The sequence below is a fragment of the Acartia tonsa genome, chromosome 6 (genome assembly GCF_053477335.1).
Source record: "Acartia tonsa isolate MP-2025a chromosome 6, ASM5347733v1, whole genome shotgun sequence".
NCBI lineage: Eukaryota > Metazoa > Arthropoda > Copepoda > Calanoida > Acartiidae > Acartia > Acartia tonsa.
Genome location: NC_137265.1, coordinates 26,835,780 through 26,852,546, shown reverse-complemented (window position 1 = coordinate 26,852,546; position 16,767 = coordinate 26,835,780). Strand labels below are relative to the sequence as shown.

Here is a 16,767-nt window from a genome sequence, read left to right as displayed (position 1 = left end):
ATGCGGTTTTTTTTTGTGTAAGTTAAAGGAGGATGTGCACAATTCCCATTTGGGAAGGGGGTGGGGTTTACTCGAGAACCCTTAGAGCTAGAGGGAGCTAATTTTGGATTTAAGCTACTATAGGGACAAAGTTACTTTTAAAATTATCGCCGACCCCCCAACCCCCCCCCCAAAAAAAAAAAAAAAATTTTTTTGGGGGGGGGCGGGTGGATTATACTATAGGGTGTTTCTAAGAAACAACTTGAGATAAATGGAGCAAACCTTGGGATAACACTTTTGTAGGCCTATATTTGATTTTAGAATTATCGTTGACCACCCACCCACCCCCAAACCCCTAATTTAGGGGGGGGGGGGGTTCGGGTGGATTATACTATAGGGTGTTTCTCAGAAATACTTGAGATAAATGGAGCAAACCTTGGGATAACACTTTTGTAGGCCTATATTTGATTTTAGAATTATCATTGACCACCCATCCACCCCCAAACCCCTAATTTAGGGAAGGGGGGGGGGGTGGATTATACTATATGGTGTTTCTAAGAAACCACTTGAGATAAATGGAGCAAACCTTATGATAATACTTTTGGAGGCCTATATTTGCTTTTAGAACTATTTTCGACCACCTGCTCACCCCCAAACCCCTAATTTAGGGGGGAGCAGGTGGATTATACTATAGGGTGTTTCTCAGTAACCACTTTAGATAAATGGAGCAAACCTTAAGTTAAAACTTTTGTAGGCCTACAGTTGCTTTTAGAAATATCATTGACCACCCACCCAAACCCCCTAAACTTAGGGGGGAGGGGCAGGTAGATTATAATATATTATAGGGTGCTTCTCAGTAACCATTTGAGATAAATTGAGCAAATCTAAGGATAAAACTTTTGTGGCCCTATATTTAGGGATTTTGTGGATTATATTATAGGGTGTTTCTCAGTAACCAATTGAGAAAAATGGAGTTTACCTTATGATTAAACTTTTGTAGAACTATATTTAATTTTATAAATATCTGTCCCTTCACCAACCCCAAAAGACCAAGTTTTTGGGGGTGGACCTGGTTGCTAATACTTTTTATACTCAGAAACCACTAGAGATACATGGAGCAAACCTTAGGATTAACCATAAATACTTCTAATTGGAATTAAACTTACCTAGATAATAAAAAAATACAAAATTATTTATTTAAAATTCTAGAAATAAAAATACTATGTAATATTCACTATTTAAAAAATCGTTAATTTGGGTCATAGTGATTTTATTTACACTTAATAACATTTAACTACAGATTGTTCACAAACACTCCCTGTCGCCTGCTTAACTAAATGAATGTAAACTTTTATCTTTATGCCGGTAAAAACTTGTTTATAAAATTAATTACATTTTCACATAAAAACAGGGTTCACTTTAACCCTTTATTGACGACGAATATAATAGTATGCAGTGGGAGAGGAAACTGGCCTCTATTTAAAGATATCAACCTGATTTTTTTTTACAGTAAACTCTTTAAAAAAACTGAACTAAGTAACCACTAGGTACACATATTATTTTGGGACTTTCCTTCTAGGGGCTTGTGGAGCAAAAGACCCCCCAAAACTAAAAATAGCAGTTGTGAGCTTATTTTTAAAGATAACAGCATGATTTTTTTAAAAGAAAACTTTTTAAAAATAACCAACGAAATAACCATTACACATTTTATTTAGGGTCTTTCCTTCTAGGGGCATATGAAGCAAAAGACCCCCCCCCCCAAAACTAAAATTAAAAATTAGGAGCTATAAGCTTATTTGTAAAGATATCAACCTGATTTTTTAAAAGAAAACTTTTTAAGAATAACTGAACTAAGTTACAATCACACATTTTATTTTAGGTCTTTCCTTCTAGGGGCTTGTGGAGCAAAAGTCCTCTACACAAAAAATAGGAGTTCTGAGCTTATTTTGAAAGATATAAAACTGATTTTTTAAAAGAAAACTTTTTAAGAATAACTGAACTAAGTTACAATCACACATTTTATTTTGGGTCTTTCCTTCTAGGGGCTTGTGGAGCATAAGTCCCCAACACTAAAAATAGGAGTTTTCAGCTTATTTTGAAAGATATAAACCTTTTTTTTTAAAGAAAACTTATAAAAAATAACTGAACTAAGTTACCATTACACATTTCATTACAACCAAATCTGTTAAGGTTACCTAGTTCAGTTCTTTTTAAAAAGTTTTCTCGTATTTATTCGAATCTGGTGGATAGGAACCAGTTCTCATCCATACGAAAAAACTATGTCTAGCATTATATTATATCCAGCTTTCTACGAATATAAAAATGTGCAATCATAGAATTAAAACCAGTTTTTTTAGCCAATGCCTCGGGGCTAAAAAAACAAGTTTTAATCTCATAATTGTACATTCTATATCCATGGAAAGCCGTTTATAATATTATGCGAGAAATAACGATTCTTTGATATGTTTAATATAAGCTTAGAACTCCAATTTTTAGTTTTATGGGGTTTTCTGAGAAACACCCAAAAGTATAATCCAACCGCCCCCCCCCCCTGAATTAGGGGTTTGGGGGTGGGTGGGTGGTGAACGATAATTTTAAAATTAAATATAGGCCTGCAAAAGTTTTATCCTAAAGTTTGCTCCATTTATCTCCAGTCGTTTCTGAGAAACATCCAATAGTATAATCCACTCCCCCCCCCCCCTAAATTAGGGGTTTGGGGGTGGGTGGGTGGTTAGCGATAATATCAAAAATCAAATACAGGCCAACAAAAGTTTTATTCTAAGGTTTGCTCCATTTATCTCAAGTAGTTTCTGAGAAACACCCTTTAGTATAATCCCCCCGCCCCCCCCCCTAAATTAGGGGTTTGGGGGTGGGTGGGTGGTCAACAATAATTCTAACATCAAATATAGGCCTACCAAAGTGTTATCCCAAGGTTTGCTCCATTTATCTCAAGTCGTTTCTTAGAAACACCATATAGTATAATCCACCCGCCCCCCCCCCTAAATTAGGGGTTTGGGGGTGGGTGGGTGGTCAACGATAATTCTAAAATCAAATATAGGCCTAAAAAAGTGTTATCCCAAGGTTTGCTCCATTTATCTCAAGTCGTTTCTTAGAAACACCCTATAGTATAATCCACCCGCCCCCCCCCCCCTAAAAAAAAAATGGGGGGGGGGGTGGGGGGTCGACGATAATTTTAAAAGTAACTTTGGCCCTATAGAAGCTTAAATCCAAAATTAGCTCCCTCTAGCTCTAAGAATTCTCGAGTAAACCCCCTCCCCCCCTGCCCAAATGGGAATTGTGCACATCCTCCTTTTATGACTGTCCGGTATTGTCCCTGTAACATCCTATAGTATGACGGACACACGCAAAAATGAAAAAAGGAAAAACTTTTGAAGACTACTGTCCTGGAATTCCCATGAGACAAATGACGAGGAAGCAGTTATTTTTTTATTGAAAAAGGCATATAAAGTAAATAATATTAAGGGATCTAAAGGAATAATCCCCAATGATAATGCACTAAATTACCCCTTTTGTAGATTACAATCAGTCGTTAAAACGTTTGAACACTGAACTTAATGTACCAGCCAATCAAATTCAAGAAAATTTCCAAAAGTTGATAACAAATAAGAAAACAATATTGAATAATATAAAACTTTGGGGACTAGTGAAATTAACAGCTCAATATCCCCTCCATCCCTGATTAATATCGGATTATCCAGGAAGAAAGGTATATCCCGCTGATTTTTGGTGGGATATACCCTTTTTTATTTAAGACAAAATATTATTTTCTAATTAAGTTGACCCTTCATTGCCTCTTGACACTTTTATTTTTTTTTTATTTTAATTTATTTAATTTTGCGAGAAAATAGCAAAAAAAAATAGACGGTTTTCGTCGGGAGCGGTGGTTAAGCCGCAGTTTTACACATACCATGTTATAACCCCATTTAATCCACGCAAAAAATGTCTCCCTTTGTAATATCAATCATAAAAAATAAACTTTCCTTTTTATAGTAGCTGAAATCCAAGCACTTACCTACAGGCACAGTTTGGACGAGATTGCTTTCCTTTAGTACAAGTATGCTTTTGCTTAGAACTTGAATTATATGGCTGTTTCCTAAAACATATTCTTATATTAGAGGATGAGTGTCAGTGAGTCTGTCTGTACAGAAAGATCTCGTTGAACCAAAATGGCTCTCCATAACAGTGTTGTTTTTTTAGGTTTCTGAAAGGTTTTCAATTAATTCGTGGGAGTAACCTTCACTCCAAGTAAAAATTGCCCCTAGTTAAAAATTTGCAATATAAAATTTTTACTCTCCAAAATTCTGATTCGGCGTTTCATTGTAGATTTTCATACAGAGAAACTTCCCTTATTCTTATGACCAAATTATTATAAAGTTAATAATTTTTCAAAGCGAAGCTTTTCTATAATTAGGGTCGGTCCGTACGTCCGTCCGTACGTCTGAGACAGATAGCTTTTTTCGTTAATTTTGGCATGTTAGAATTGTCCTATCGATTTCAAACTTTGCATGGTGATTCCTGTAGTAGTTAGGTGTGATTTAGAAAGCGTAGCAACTCTTTAATCATTACCAGAATGTCAGTACGTCCATTTTAAACATGTTGATTTTTTACTTTTTCATCAAAATTTTTTTATGTGATCTAATTATCCGAATGTTCTGATTTTTTGTATACTGATTCATGGGACAACAAAAACAATATTATAAGCAAAGCAACTCTATAATCAAGTCCTAAAAATGTAAGTATGCCCATAAACATTATCCTGTATCAAGAAGTTTTTCAACAAATTTACTCACAATTTTGCTTTGACTCTTCTTCATTTATATTCTGATTATTCAGTTCTGACACTATTTAAGTGTTAATGTCCGTGTGTCCTATCGTTTCAGAGCTTCGCTTTTATGGATGTTGTCATCCATGTTTTGATTAAATAAAATACCTCCGATGTTAGATGCAAAAATTGTTGACTCTGTTGTACAAAATCCTGACGAATCTAGTTCATTAATTTCCTGCAAATCAAATATCATAATAAAATACAAAGTCTATTTAAATATATTTTAGTAGTTGCTTTGGCCCTAACCTCTAGGGGAGGGTGGGGAAAGTCAAGAAAATAGACTAAAACCACTACAAGCTTCGCTGACAAGTACAACCAATTCTTACCAGCAATTTCCGAGATATTTAGCTTTAGACTAATTTATTATTAATCAATAATATTATACCTGTCCTGTTTGCAGCAACATAGATGACTCTTTCCTCGAAAGAAGAAGAAATGCGTGCTCTGCACTACTTCCCTAAATGAAAAAAGCTTTAGATACATGAAAAAAAGTGTGTGTTGGGGAAGGGGGGGGGGCGGTGCACAATGAAATATATATACGTAAACCGCGAGCAAAATGGTCTAACAGATAAGATTTAACACTATAATATTGTATTCAATTATCTGAAACTAAAACACAAAGGAACTCGAACAAATCGTCCTTGTTGATTTCCTTATAAAATATTTCAGAAAAATACCTTTCTACAAACTTTTGAAATACTTATGTTGTACCTATACATATTTGTTTGTATTATGTTTTATAATGTAAAACTTAACTTTAGAATTTCCTTTCATCTATCTGACTAAAAAGAGAAGAGTTACATAACTTCTATTTATGTAAAAACATTTCGTGTTGAGTTTACTAGAGAGTAAATGAAGCTAGTTATATATTATTAATTTACTTTAGCATCAGGTCCCATTAGAGTCCACATATCAATACATCCAGGCAACTCAAAAGCTGTCACAACCTATTTTGAAATTATTGGTGAAATTCTCAGTCATTTTAAAATGTGTCCATCTCGTGGTATCTTGTTATTAAGTAGCTATTGAAAAGCTGCTAAAATTTTTACTGATAATTTTTATGTAACTTAATATAGAATTAAAGCAAAACAAAATTTGCCTTAAACTTTAAAATGTTTTATACGAATAAGTGGATAAACCTCCTCTCCTAACATTGCTGCATAATAAATACCCAATTATTTATGAACTATTAAAAAAAAGATTTTATGTATTTTGTAACCTGAGGCCTGACAGTTCTTTGTAGAACACACAGTGCTCCATTTTTGCCATGTCCAGCTGTTGAAACTAATTCTATGTCAGGATCTGGACTGTTTGTACTATAATATACAAAATATTTTAATCAAAAGTACCTATAAATAAAATATTTCAAGGAAAAGAGAGCAACAAAAATCTTACAAATATAAAGAAAATTTTCAAGTATAATTAAAAACTACAGAAAAATAATGCCGTGAAAAAAAGATCATTGTTCTTTCATGTAGATTTACAAACCTCAAATAACTTCTAAATTAAAAATTCTGAAAAATGGCCAAACTGGGTAAAATTTCATACAAACTAACCTTTATACTTTTTAATGCTTTTTGCCTTTTTTAAAGTGAAATAAAAAATTAGTTTATACACTGTAAACCAATAATTGCAGCGTATTGTCTGTATGTATCAGTCTGTGGCTGGATGTGTGGATTTTGATATTTCAACTGTGGTTTCGCATAAAAACAGATTTAACCAATTAACAAAGTCAGATAGTCAAAGTGAAGGCAGGAGTCAGTGATCCTGTTTATAGAGTAGATGTGTTACTAATATCGGGTCCTCTCAACTTAGCTAGGCTTAACCTAAAAAAGCTTCCTGTTTTTGCTTTAAACAAATTACTAACCTGAATTCATCTGAAAGAAAAGCTGGTTCTCCCATACTAACATACCCACATGGTCCGATATTCAACAGGTTATCACAAACCTAAGGTCAAAAAGTAAGATATATTGTCACAGTATAGAGAGAAATAGAAATAAAAATTATGTAATTCTTTTAACGAATTGAAATGCGTTGACGCATGCTCATTGGAATGTACCATTAAGGTGTATCATAACTATTAGGAAAAGGCCAGGAAAGAGGCTGCCATATGAAAAATGGTAAGTAAATTTACAATTAAAAATTTAAGAAACTGTAGAAGTAAATCATACAGACAGACACAGACTCAATGTACTTGTGTCAATTTATTTATCAATAATGTGTTTACAAAATTAATCGACATAGATATTCATATACAATATACATATACAGCCATTGATTGTATTTTCAGTCAACAAACAAACAAATCAATCAAATTAATGCCACTTTCTTCGTTTCAAAATTTGTAAAAAGTAAGAAATTAAAGGTTACAAAAATATGTATTTTCTAATTAAAATTTGTAGTTCTTCTTTAGAGAATCCTATTTACTAAAGTAATCAAATGGATTTCTGTCTATTGATAAGAGGATTATTATATATAAACACAGGTTTTTTTTAAACTTGTTATTGAATTTGGAATACATATGTTTCACTATAAAAATAGATCATCAGTTCCAATTAAGATGTATAAAATAAGAGTTAAAAAAATATATGTCCATGCATTTTGAATCCTTTAAGAAAGGGTGAAAAAGGGAGAAAAAAGACGCGATTTCATAACTTAAAAATAAAATAGTAGTTCTTGCAAAAAGGCTGAAACGGCCATCATAAAATATCAACTATTAAATCTAATTTTGTGTTTAGATATTAAACAAAATATCATTAAATTAAGTTTTATTATGCTAGACGATCAAATAAATTCACCCTGTAAAGTTTAACAGAAAATAATATTATTTATGTTACATGAAAATCATCTATTGTTTTGTGTTTTTTAAATGCTTGGGTGGTTTTCATTTTAGTCAAACTTAGAAGTTCGACGAATACGCATGGTTACAAATAAAGAATAAATATTATAGATTCACATGTTAATATATATGTATATGTGTGTGTGTGAGAACTTTTTATCTATGTCAGCAAATCAAATTTAAGTGAGAAAATTCTTTCAACATGAAAAGTTTGCTGGAATATTATATTTCCCAATTTAATAAAAAAATAGCGGCATAGACAAGTAAGGGCAACCTAATGTTTTTTTAGTATATTTAGAAACTTCTAAGACAGCTAAAAATTAATTTATCTTCCAATAAACATTAAAGTATTCAGTTGAAATAAGCATAAATTTTTTAACCATAGAATTGTTATTTCTCGCATCGTATTATAAACGGCTTTCCGCGGATATAAAAAGTACAATTATGAGATTAAAACTTGTTTTTTAGCCCCGGGGTGCCGAAGGCACCGGCTAAAAAAACTGGTTTTAATCTTATGATTGTACATTTCTATATTCGTAGAAAGCTGGATATAATACGATGCTAGACATAGTTTTTTCGTATGGATGAGAACCGGTTCCTATCCACCGGATTCGAATGAATACGAGAAAATCTGTTAAAAAATGTCCATCTAAAAAACCGCTTTACAATGTCTTCTTATTTCAAAAATTTTAGACAATAATAAAAAATAAGTCTTGTATGCTCTGTTTTTAGTGAGCTATATTTTTGTTATAGGCCGTCTGGATGTTTCAAAATGTACATTCTTATGTTTATCAATTATAGTCTCACCATATTGTAGAGAGTTGCGTATATTATTACTTAATTTATGTTATAATTGATCATTCGAAGAATTTAGTCACACCTTTCTAAAAAACCACCATTGTTTTAAATGTTTACAAAATATATTTAAAATTTAATGAACAAAAAGAATTGAAAAAGGTGACGCTAATTACAGAAAATTGGTATTTATTATGACAGAAAAATCTGTTTTATTTTCATGGACGAACAAGCACAGATACACGGTGCCTCACATAAGTAATTTTCTATTTCTTTATTTTTTTAGGATTCATTTCATTTTTGGCATTTATTTTAGTTTTTCATTAAAATCTATGTTATAAATATCACTACTTGTATTGATTTAAGGTCTGTATATAGCAACACAGGCGCTATACCTTGCTGTGTTTTCTATGCAAATGCTTGAAACTCCTATTAAAGCTTACATTACAGGTAAAAAAAATAGAAGCTTAGATTCTCTGTAGTTTAGGTATGTCTGTCAAACGGTCATTAAACTTACGCATGCAGGACTACAGTTTTAAGCAGGAATAGTGCAGTCATAAACTCCATATTATCTTAGTTTATCAATTCGCACTTTGTTGCCAGGGGTGTAAATTTTTCATAATTTAAGACTAAGTATTGGGGGCAGTAGTAGCAAAAAAGTCAATTTTTCTAATTGTTGCCCTCCAACATCTGATGAAATCACGTACAGGCTTCGTAATTTAAAAAATTAATTTCGTTGTTGGTATAATCTGATTTTAAGTGCTCTGTGTGTCATCAATTATTCTGATTTTGAGTTTCTTATTATAGTTTTTTTTCTCAAATATATGAGTATAAGACTATAGGTTAATAATCAGTCATTTAAAACACTTTTGCCTTATTCACCTTTTGAAAAGAGAGTAACACGAAAGTATGAAAAAAAAGGGGGGGGGGGGGGGGTGTTTAGTTCCTCAATTTTTTAGGCCCCATGTTTTAGTATGCCATTAGTTTTTAAATTTATATAAGGTGAATTTTATACACTTCACACCAAAAAATTCAAAATGAATTGCAGTTTAGTGTATATACATTTTTTAAATCTAAAATATTGTTCGCTAGTTGTTGTAACGCTGTTATAGAATATTTGTCTTTGTTTTATATATTTTTATTTAATTATAATATTATATGCAACTGTACACATATAATTGATAATTTCTCTTATTTGCTTTAGTTGGTTTATGGATTTTTCTGAACCTACTGTTAGCAGCTGTGGATTTAGCAACAGAAACAAATTCAAAGCCAAAGTTTGAGTCAGTATTTAGGTAAGCATTAATTTTTGTAGAAATAGGGTGAGGGGGGCTAACAGGACAACACAAAAAAGTACATATTAAGAAATTTTTTTAATAATCTTTTTGAAACTAGCGATTTTTTAAGGAGGGGAGGGGTTCGGGGCAATGAAGCAAATCTTTGGATGGTTGAGTACCCTTACCCAAGAAGGATAAAAATCTGTATTTTTTCTAGCGGTTATAATGTTAAAAGCAAAGCATCTATAACCAATAATAATTTTCATTTTATTTTTAGAGCAGGACTTCTAACATTATTGTATCCATTCTATCTCCTTTATCTTTATCTTCTATTTTCAAGAAAGGTAATAATGAAAAATATAATCTATTAGGTTCCTTATTTGTAGACTATATTTTATACAGCTTCGCCCCCCTTAACTAATAAACTGCATGTTTAAGAAGTAAAAAATATTTTTGCAACAAGAAGAAAGGTGTTTCCCACCTGCAAGCAAAATAGCTAAAAAACACAGAATCAGTAGGTTCAATTCCTAAGAAGCACGGCCTAAATAGTCTTTCTTTAAACTTTTAATTTCATACCTAAAAAAGCTTGAGTATGAAATTAGCAATTAAAAGCTTAACTGCTTATGAGTAACTACCCCCCCCCCCCCCCCTACCTTCCAAAAAAATGCTAACAAGTACATACAACTTTATCTAGGGGTTAGGGCCTGGAAGTCCCGAATTAGATGGACTGCTGCATTATTTAATAAGAATAGTACTTGGAACATTACCATTTCAAATTACTTTACAGGTAACAACTTACAAGAGACATGAAAATTCTCATTAAAATGGGGGAGGCGGATGTGTTACTTTTTGTAACCAAAAGTAAAACGCGCATGATTTCAGCCCATAAAAGAGTAACAGCTCTAAAATTCGAGACAGCAGTTTCTTTAGTGGAGAACAATATGGAACTGTGAAGAAACGGCGGCGGAACCGTGAAAATATAAGCGAAATTTTTATGAGAAAAAAAAGTTTATCTCAGATGATTGAGAACTGTCTAATTTGGCGATAAAAGGCAAAAAAAAATTTCGGCGGGTGCGGTGGTTCCACCGCCATTTTTCACAGTTCCATATTGTTCTCCACAAACGCAACTGCTGTGCCGAATTTTAGAGCTGTAACTCTTTTATGGGCTGAGATCATGCGCGTTTTACTTTTGGTTTCAAAAAGTGGCACATCCGCCTCCCCCCTTTATTATGATGTTAAAAATTGTAAAGCGAGTTAAGATAAAAATCCTTTTGATGTAACTGTTAACTTAATCATGTAGTATTTAACTGCTTTAAGGGTGCTGCACTTTTTACTGATTGGACAAGATTTTCATTACCAAGCAATGCAGTGTGTTTGGAAATAACATTCTTGGTTATAAGCATTATTTCTTTACTGTATTCTGGTTCTGCTTACATGCTTATAGTTAGAGAAAGTTCTCCAATTATTTGGTACAAACCTTACGTTGAGAAAAATGCTCGTGGGACATTAATAGAGAGAGTTGTACAAGTAGTTTCAAGTGCCTTACAGGTAATTTATTCCAATACCATCAAATTCTTTTTCTTTAGTTGAATATCTTTATTATAAAATGTTAATGTTACAATTGACAAGAAATCAATGAAAGAAATCTGTGTAATCATAAAAATAATAAATTGAAAGTGAGTGGGCGGCCCGCGGGTGTTACTCTTGAAACTAAAAGTCAAAGGAACTTAACTTTAACAAAGAGTTCCAGCATTGAAATGTGGCACACCAGTCGCTTTAAAGAGGTAAAATTTTCACTAGACACTTATTTCAATTTTTATAAAAAGAAATATGTTTGTCTCAATTAATTCTTTTGACTTTTAGTTTCAAAAAGTGTCACACCCGACTTCCCCCTTTATATAACTATTTTTGGTAATATATATTGTTCTTTATTAACTACAAAGAAAAGAAAATTTTAGGTTGAATATGGTGCAACAACACCCGGAACAACTAACAGGCTACCAGTAATAGACAAAAAAGATCAACGAATTTCAAGGAAAAAAGTGGGATATCCCACTTTTCTTTACATGCCAACACCAAAAACTATAATTTACAATTTACCATCCACTGTACTTCAACAATTAGGCAAAATTATAAGCTTAGGTATAATTTATACCTATCTAGAAGCCTATGCTCTCATATCATTGGCTGTACTATTTGTTTTCAACACTGCAATTGGATACAAACTATCAAAACTAAAGATGCCGGATTCTATACTGTCTACAAGTTTATCTATGGTACAAGCATCCGCTTCAAGAAAATATTGTCAAGTATTGAAACCAGTCCAGGTTATTATTTCATATATTATAATTCATAATGGAATTTTTGTAATCACGCAAATTGTGGCCCTTACTTTCAGGGTGGGGAAAAACCCAGGGTTTTTTAAAAAAGCCCAACCCAACCCATAAAAACCCGTAAAACCCTGGGTTTTATTGGGTTTTTTCGGGTTTTATTGGGTTTTTTCATTTAGGAGTCAAATACATTTGATACATTGATGAAATATTAATGTTTATGTTGTTGTAGGTAAAAGGTAAGCAAGATTTCACAATAGACAAGATAGATAATGAAAAAAAAACTGGTATTTCGATCAATTATAAACCATTATTAGCAACGGTGCACAAAATATTCTATTAAGGGGGAGGGGAGGTTAAAAGCTTCAAAACATGGAACCTCCTCCTCTATTCCTAAGCTGTCAATTCAACACCCCCCCCCCCTCCCAGAAATTATTAAGGTATTCCCCTTTTTACATCCCCTTAATAAAACCCTCTGCACGCCACTGTAACTATTTCCTTTCATAAATTATTATGTTTTAGTTTAAAAATCAATTATGATTATGTAATTTACACAATTTATATATTCATCAATTTAGTAGCAAAGCATTTTCTGAAATTAAGTTTTGAATGAAAGTAATTTCATAAACATTTGAACAATAAGTAGAGCATCATTTTTATAAGGGGGGGGGGGTTAATGCAACCATCTCGTAATCAATGATTAAATAGCACTTAGAATTCGAATTTCGATCAGAAATTTTTCATGAGTAATCCTTGGTAGGTCTATTTTCCCTAAATCGAACAAAAAGTTGGAAAAAGTAACGACTGGCGGCTCAGCCGTTTAGCCGTTTTTTGCCTATTTTGAGGGCAAATTCATCATTAATTACGTAGGAATCAACTTTTAAAACATATTTTGGTTTAATTCATGTTAAATGATAGCAATAACCATTTTTAAAATTTCTAGTACCTAAAGCAACCAGCTAGAACCGTTTGATAAGGTTTTTGAGCGACAAAAAGTATTATGTGTAGATATGTTTTGTGACTAATTTGCTCTTAAGATAGCCGAAAAATGGCAAAACATCTGAGCTGCCAGCTGTTAGCCATTACTTTTCCAACATTTTGTTCGATTTAGGGAAAATAGACTTACCAAGGATTATTCATGCAAAATTTCAGATCAAAATTCGAATTCTAAGTGCCATTTAATCATTGATTACGAGATGGTTGCATTAACCCCCCCTCCCCCCTTACTTCATATTTTTTTACGTTTTTTAGGTAAAATTTGCTTTAAAATGTTATTAGATCCTAGTCTTTGAGTAAATAGAGGTTTAATTTGTAAATTTTAACGTGAAATTTCAATGTTTTTTCAAAAACCCAAAAAACCTTGGGTTTTTTTTCAATGGGTTTTTAAAAAAACCCTGGGTGGGTTTTTTTGGGTGGGTTTTTTGTATGCCCACCCTGCTTACTTTGGTTAAAATAGAGTTTGTATGTACATAGTAAGAAATACAAACAAAATGCCAAGTTTTCAAGTATAAAAAAACGAATCAAGTTTGTTTATTACTATTAGCCTAATTTGTAGGATCAAAAGTTGGGATATAGGGATAGGTAAATGGATTTAAAATTAAAAGCCAAACGTTTAATGATCAATTACTTACTATTCACAGAAAAAGACACCTACAGGTTTAGGTAATTTTAAATATTTTTCATTAAACAATTAACTTTTTCTTTTTATCTAAATAAAAGAATCGATATAGAACTCTAAAATTGAATAAATTGTCTATTATTCAATCTCTATATCCCTGTGTCAAAAGTCACAAACGGCTGTAATTTTCTTATTTTTGAAGCTAGAAGAACAATTTTTTTACAGAAAATGTTTATCTTTAAGTAAATTTTATAATAGGAATATCAAAACATAAATTTCAGCGTTCGCAGCTGTACTTGGCAGCTGCCAGCCGCCGCTGTCGGCGGGAAAACGACGGCGGATCTTTATGAAATTTTAATACGTTATGTACACATATAAGAAAAGCTTAAGTTAAAATTTGAAATCTCTAAGTCAAAAATTGCGGCCACAGGAGCCCGTAAAGATTTCTGGAGACCTGGACCTGCAGGATCATGCCTGGAACGTGAAATTGACTTGAACACCTGTATTTCATATGAGAATGTACTACTAGAGGATATTTTAGTATTTTGTTTTTTAAAAATGCTTTGTTTAAGTCAAAAAATATTTTTGCTTTTTACCTGGATGACCCTGCCAGGTTTGATGGCATCCTGTTATGTTTCATACCCAAACTTAAAGTCACGCAGTTTGGGCTCTTAATTTTTTAAACACAGAAAGTGAGATAAAAAAACCGGAGGGTTATTTTTAATATGTATAACATGTAATAGTAGTGTGTATACCTACTTTTTATTATTTTTTAAGGCAAAATATAGATTGTTTACAGAGGTGTCGTCAATACTAATTGTTTTGGTGAGTGCATCTGTTCTGCTTTCTTTACCAGAACCAGTACAAGAAAAAAAGATTCCCGTTATCAGTTGTATGCAAAATTCAACAATAAATAGAATATGTTCGGTAAGTAAATTTATATATTTCTTCAGTCCTTTAACTTAAATGTATACTTTCTTCAATATTTTTTAATAATTGCACACGCAAATCAGCGATGTTTATTAGAAATTTTCATATATCACCTTCTAAATTAGTGCCATTTCTTTTATTCTTCAAGAAAAAATAAAAAAAATATTTTAAACCTTTTAAAATGAGTTTTAAATTAAAACAAGTTTTTTGAAATGTTAAACAAAAATTTTTAGAAAATTACAATCATAATCAGATTTTGTTTGTATACTGGTTTTTTTAAATGAAATATTCTAAAAAATCTTATCGCCAACTTCTTAGAACTATCTTAAAATATGTGCTAAATTGAAGAGTTTTGGGAATTATTACTTATTTATAGTTATAAGCTTAAAATTGTACATTATTTACTTTAATTTAGAGTTGGGAGACAAACAATTCATTGGTTTCCATTATCATGATTGTATCAATATTCTCTGGGTTAGTATCAATTCTACATGCCTATATAACCATGAAACAAATTTCCCGCAAAATGATTGTTGTTCCAAGAATTTGGAATGAGAAGCACAAAGCTTATCTAGACGATAATACGTATTCAGGTAAAAATTTATGTATGATAAAATGTCAAGAATATTATTTTTTTACTACTATCTCTTATTTTAGCGGGGGTTGGGAAGGTATACTTACTCAAGCAAATTTTGGGGTACCATAAAACCTCCAAAATTATGGAAATATATCAAATTACTCCGGCCACTCCCCAAACTTAATGGCAAAATTAAATAAGAGAAATTTATTTTTATGTTATCCAAGTTTATAAATACCAAGCTATTATGTTAATCTTATGTTATCCAAGTTTATAAATACCAAGCTATTATGTTAATCATCATTTAACCATAGGACTAGATTCGAAATGGCGACTTGCAACTGCATTTGAAGTAGATGCTAGAAAAGAATCAATTATAAATGTCTTACAAGACCAAACAATTAATATGTTTAAAAAATCAAGATCTGAGGCAAGTAAATTTAGAAAAGTATTTGAAATAAAGATATTTGGACTTAAGATTTTGTTGCAAATATAAACAGAATTTTGATGAAGATAAAGATTAATAAAAGCGAAGCTTTTCTATAATTAGGGTCGGTCGAAGGCATACATCCGTAACGGTTGGCACTTTTCGTTAATTTAAAACGGTTATAATTATACTATCGATTTCAAACTTTGCATTTCTATAACAGTTAGGCACGACTTAGAAAGCTAAGCAACTCTATAATATTTACCAGAAAGTCCGTACGTCCATTTAAAACAAGCTGATTTTTACTTTTTTGACAGTAAATTTAGTAAGCTAAAATTATGCTATTCATCTGATTTTTGGAACTCTATTTCCTATTACAACAAGGTACAATGTTGTAAGCGAAGCATCTCTATAATCAAGTCCTAAAAATGTCAGTATTTAAGCAGTTTTGCAACAAATTTACTTACAATTTTTATTGACTTATGCATTGATATTCTCCTTATTCAGTTCTGCCAATCTACACGAGTTAATGTTCGTTTGTCCTTTCATTTCTGAGCTTTGATTTTATGAATGTTATTTTTGTTCTAATTTTTAGGGGGGAAACGCATTATATTTTAAAAGCAGCTTTAAGGATCATATTCTTTTGTTTATTATAGTGTTGGTTGTAAATAGTTTTCAAGTTGTATTTTATCTTAACCGTTTGCAGTCTTGTTAATACTCTAAAAAGTTTTCTTTTAAACAGCCCAGAAATTTAGAAAGGGGGGAGGTAGGTTATGTTAAAAATCCGTAAAAGTGTGAGTAAGCTTCCAGTCAAAAGCGATTATTAAGTCTACTTGTTCTTAATATTGACAAAACTCATAGTAAAATTAAACGCATGTTTAATAACAGTTAGACTTAATAATCGCTTTTCATTGGAAGCTTACTCACACTTTAACTCTACCTTCCCCTTTATATTAAAAACTTATCTTCTTTTTTAACAGTTTTTGTGAGCTAATCTTGTTGAAACACATATTAGTAAGTAATACATAAGTTATCATTTTATTTAAAAAATTGATAGCAGGGGTTGACAATACCACATGCTAGACTTCAAGATGGCATTATTCTACACAAGTTAGCGTTTGACAGGTAATCAATTACAAATAATAAAAA

At 31.8% G+C, this 16,767-nt stretch overlaps 2 protein-coding genes across 2 annotated transcripts in view; one reads left to right on the top strand and one right to left on the bottom strand.

The window, feature by feature from the left end:
* Cpsf160 (cleavage and polyadenylation specificity factor subunit 1) overlaps positions 1 to 16,767 on the bottom strand; it is an 89,507-nt gene that overhangs the window by 43,847 nt on the left and 28,893 nt on the right. The window contains exons 14-19 of the mRNA XM_080164137.1: positions 6,693 to 6,772; positions 6,045 to 6,141; positions 5,707 to 5,772; positions 5,211 to 5,282; positions 4,931 to 5,000; positions 4,013 to 4,093 (exon numbers count right to left, since the gene is read on the bottom strand). Of these exons, the coding sequence (XP_080020263.1) occupies positions 4,013 to 4,093; positions 4,931 to 5,000; positions 5,211 to 5,282; positions 5,707 to 5,772; positions 6,045 to 6,141; positions 6,693 to 6,772 (466 nt within the window). The remainder of the gene's footprint in view (positions 1 to 4,012; positions 4,094 to 4,930; positions 5,001 to 5,210; positions 5,283 to 5,706; positions 5,773 to 6,044; positions 6,142 to 6,692; positions 6,773 to 16,767) is intronic.
* LOC145322266 (uncharacterized) lies at positions 8,617 to 15,812 on the top strand. Its single transcript, XM_080164140.1, has 10 exons — positions 8,617 to 8,717; positions 8,826 to 8,909; positions 9,664 to 9,754; positions 10,014 to 10,080; positions 10,431 to 10,523; positions 11,054 to 11,284; positions 11,695 to 12,063; positions 14,462 to 14,611; positions 15,030 to 15,207; positions 15,506 to 15,812. The coding sequence occupies exons 1-10, from the start codon at positions 8,654 to 8,656 to the stop codon at positions 15,685 to 15,687; spliced, it is 1,509 nt and encodes a 502-aa protein (XP_080020266.1). The 5' UTR covers positions 8,617 to 8,653; the 3' UTR covers positions 15,688 to 15,812.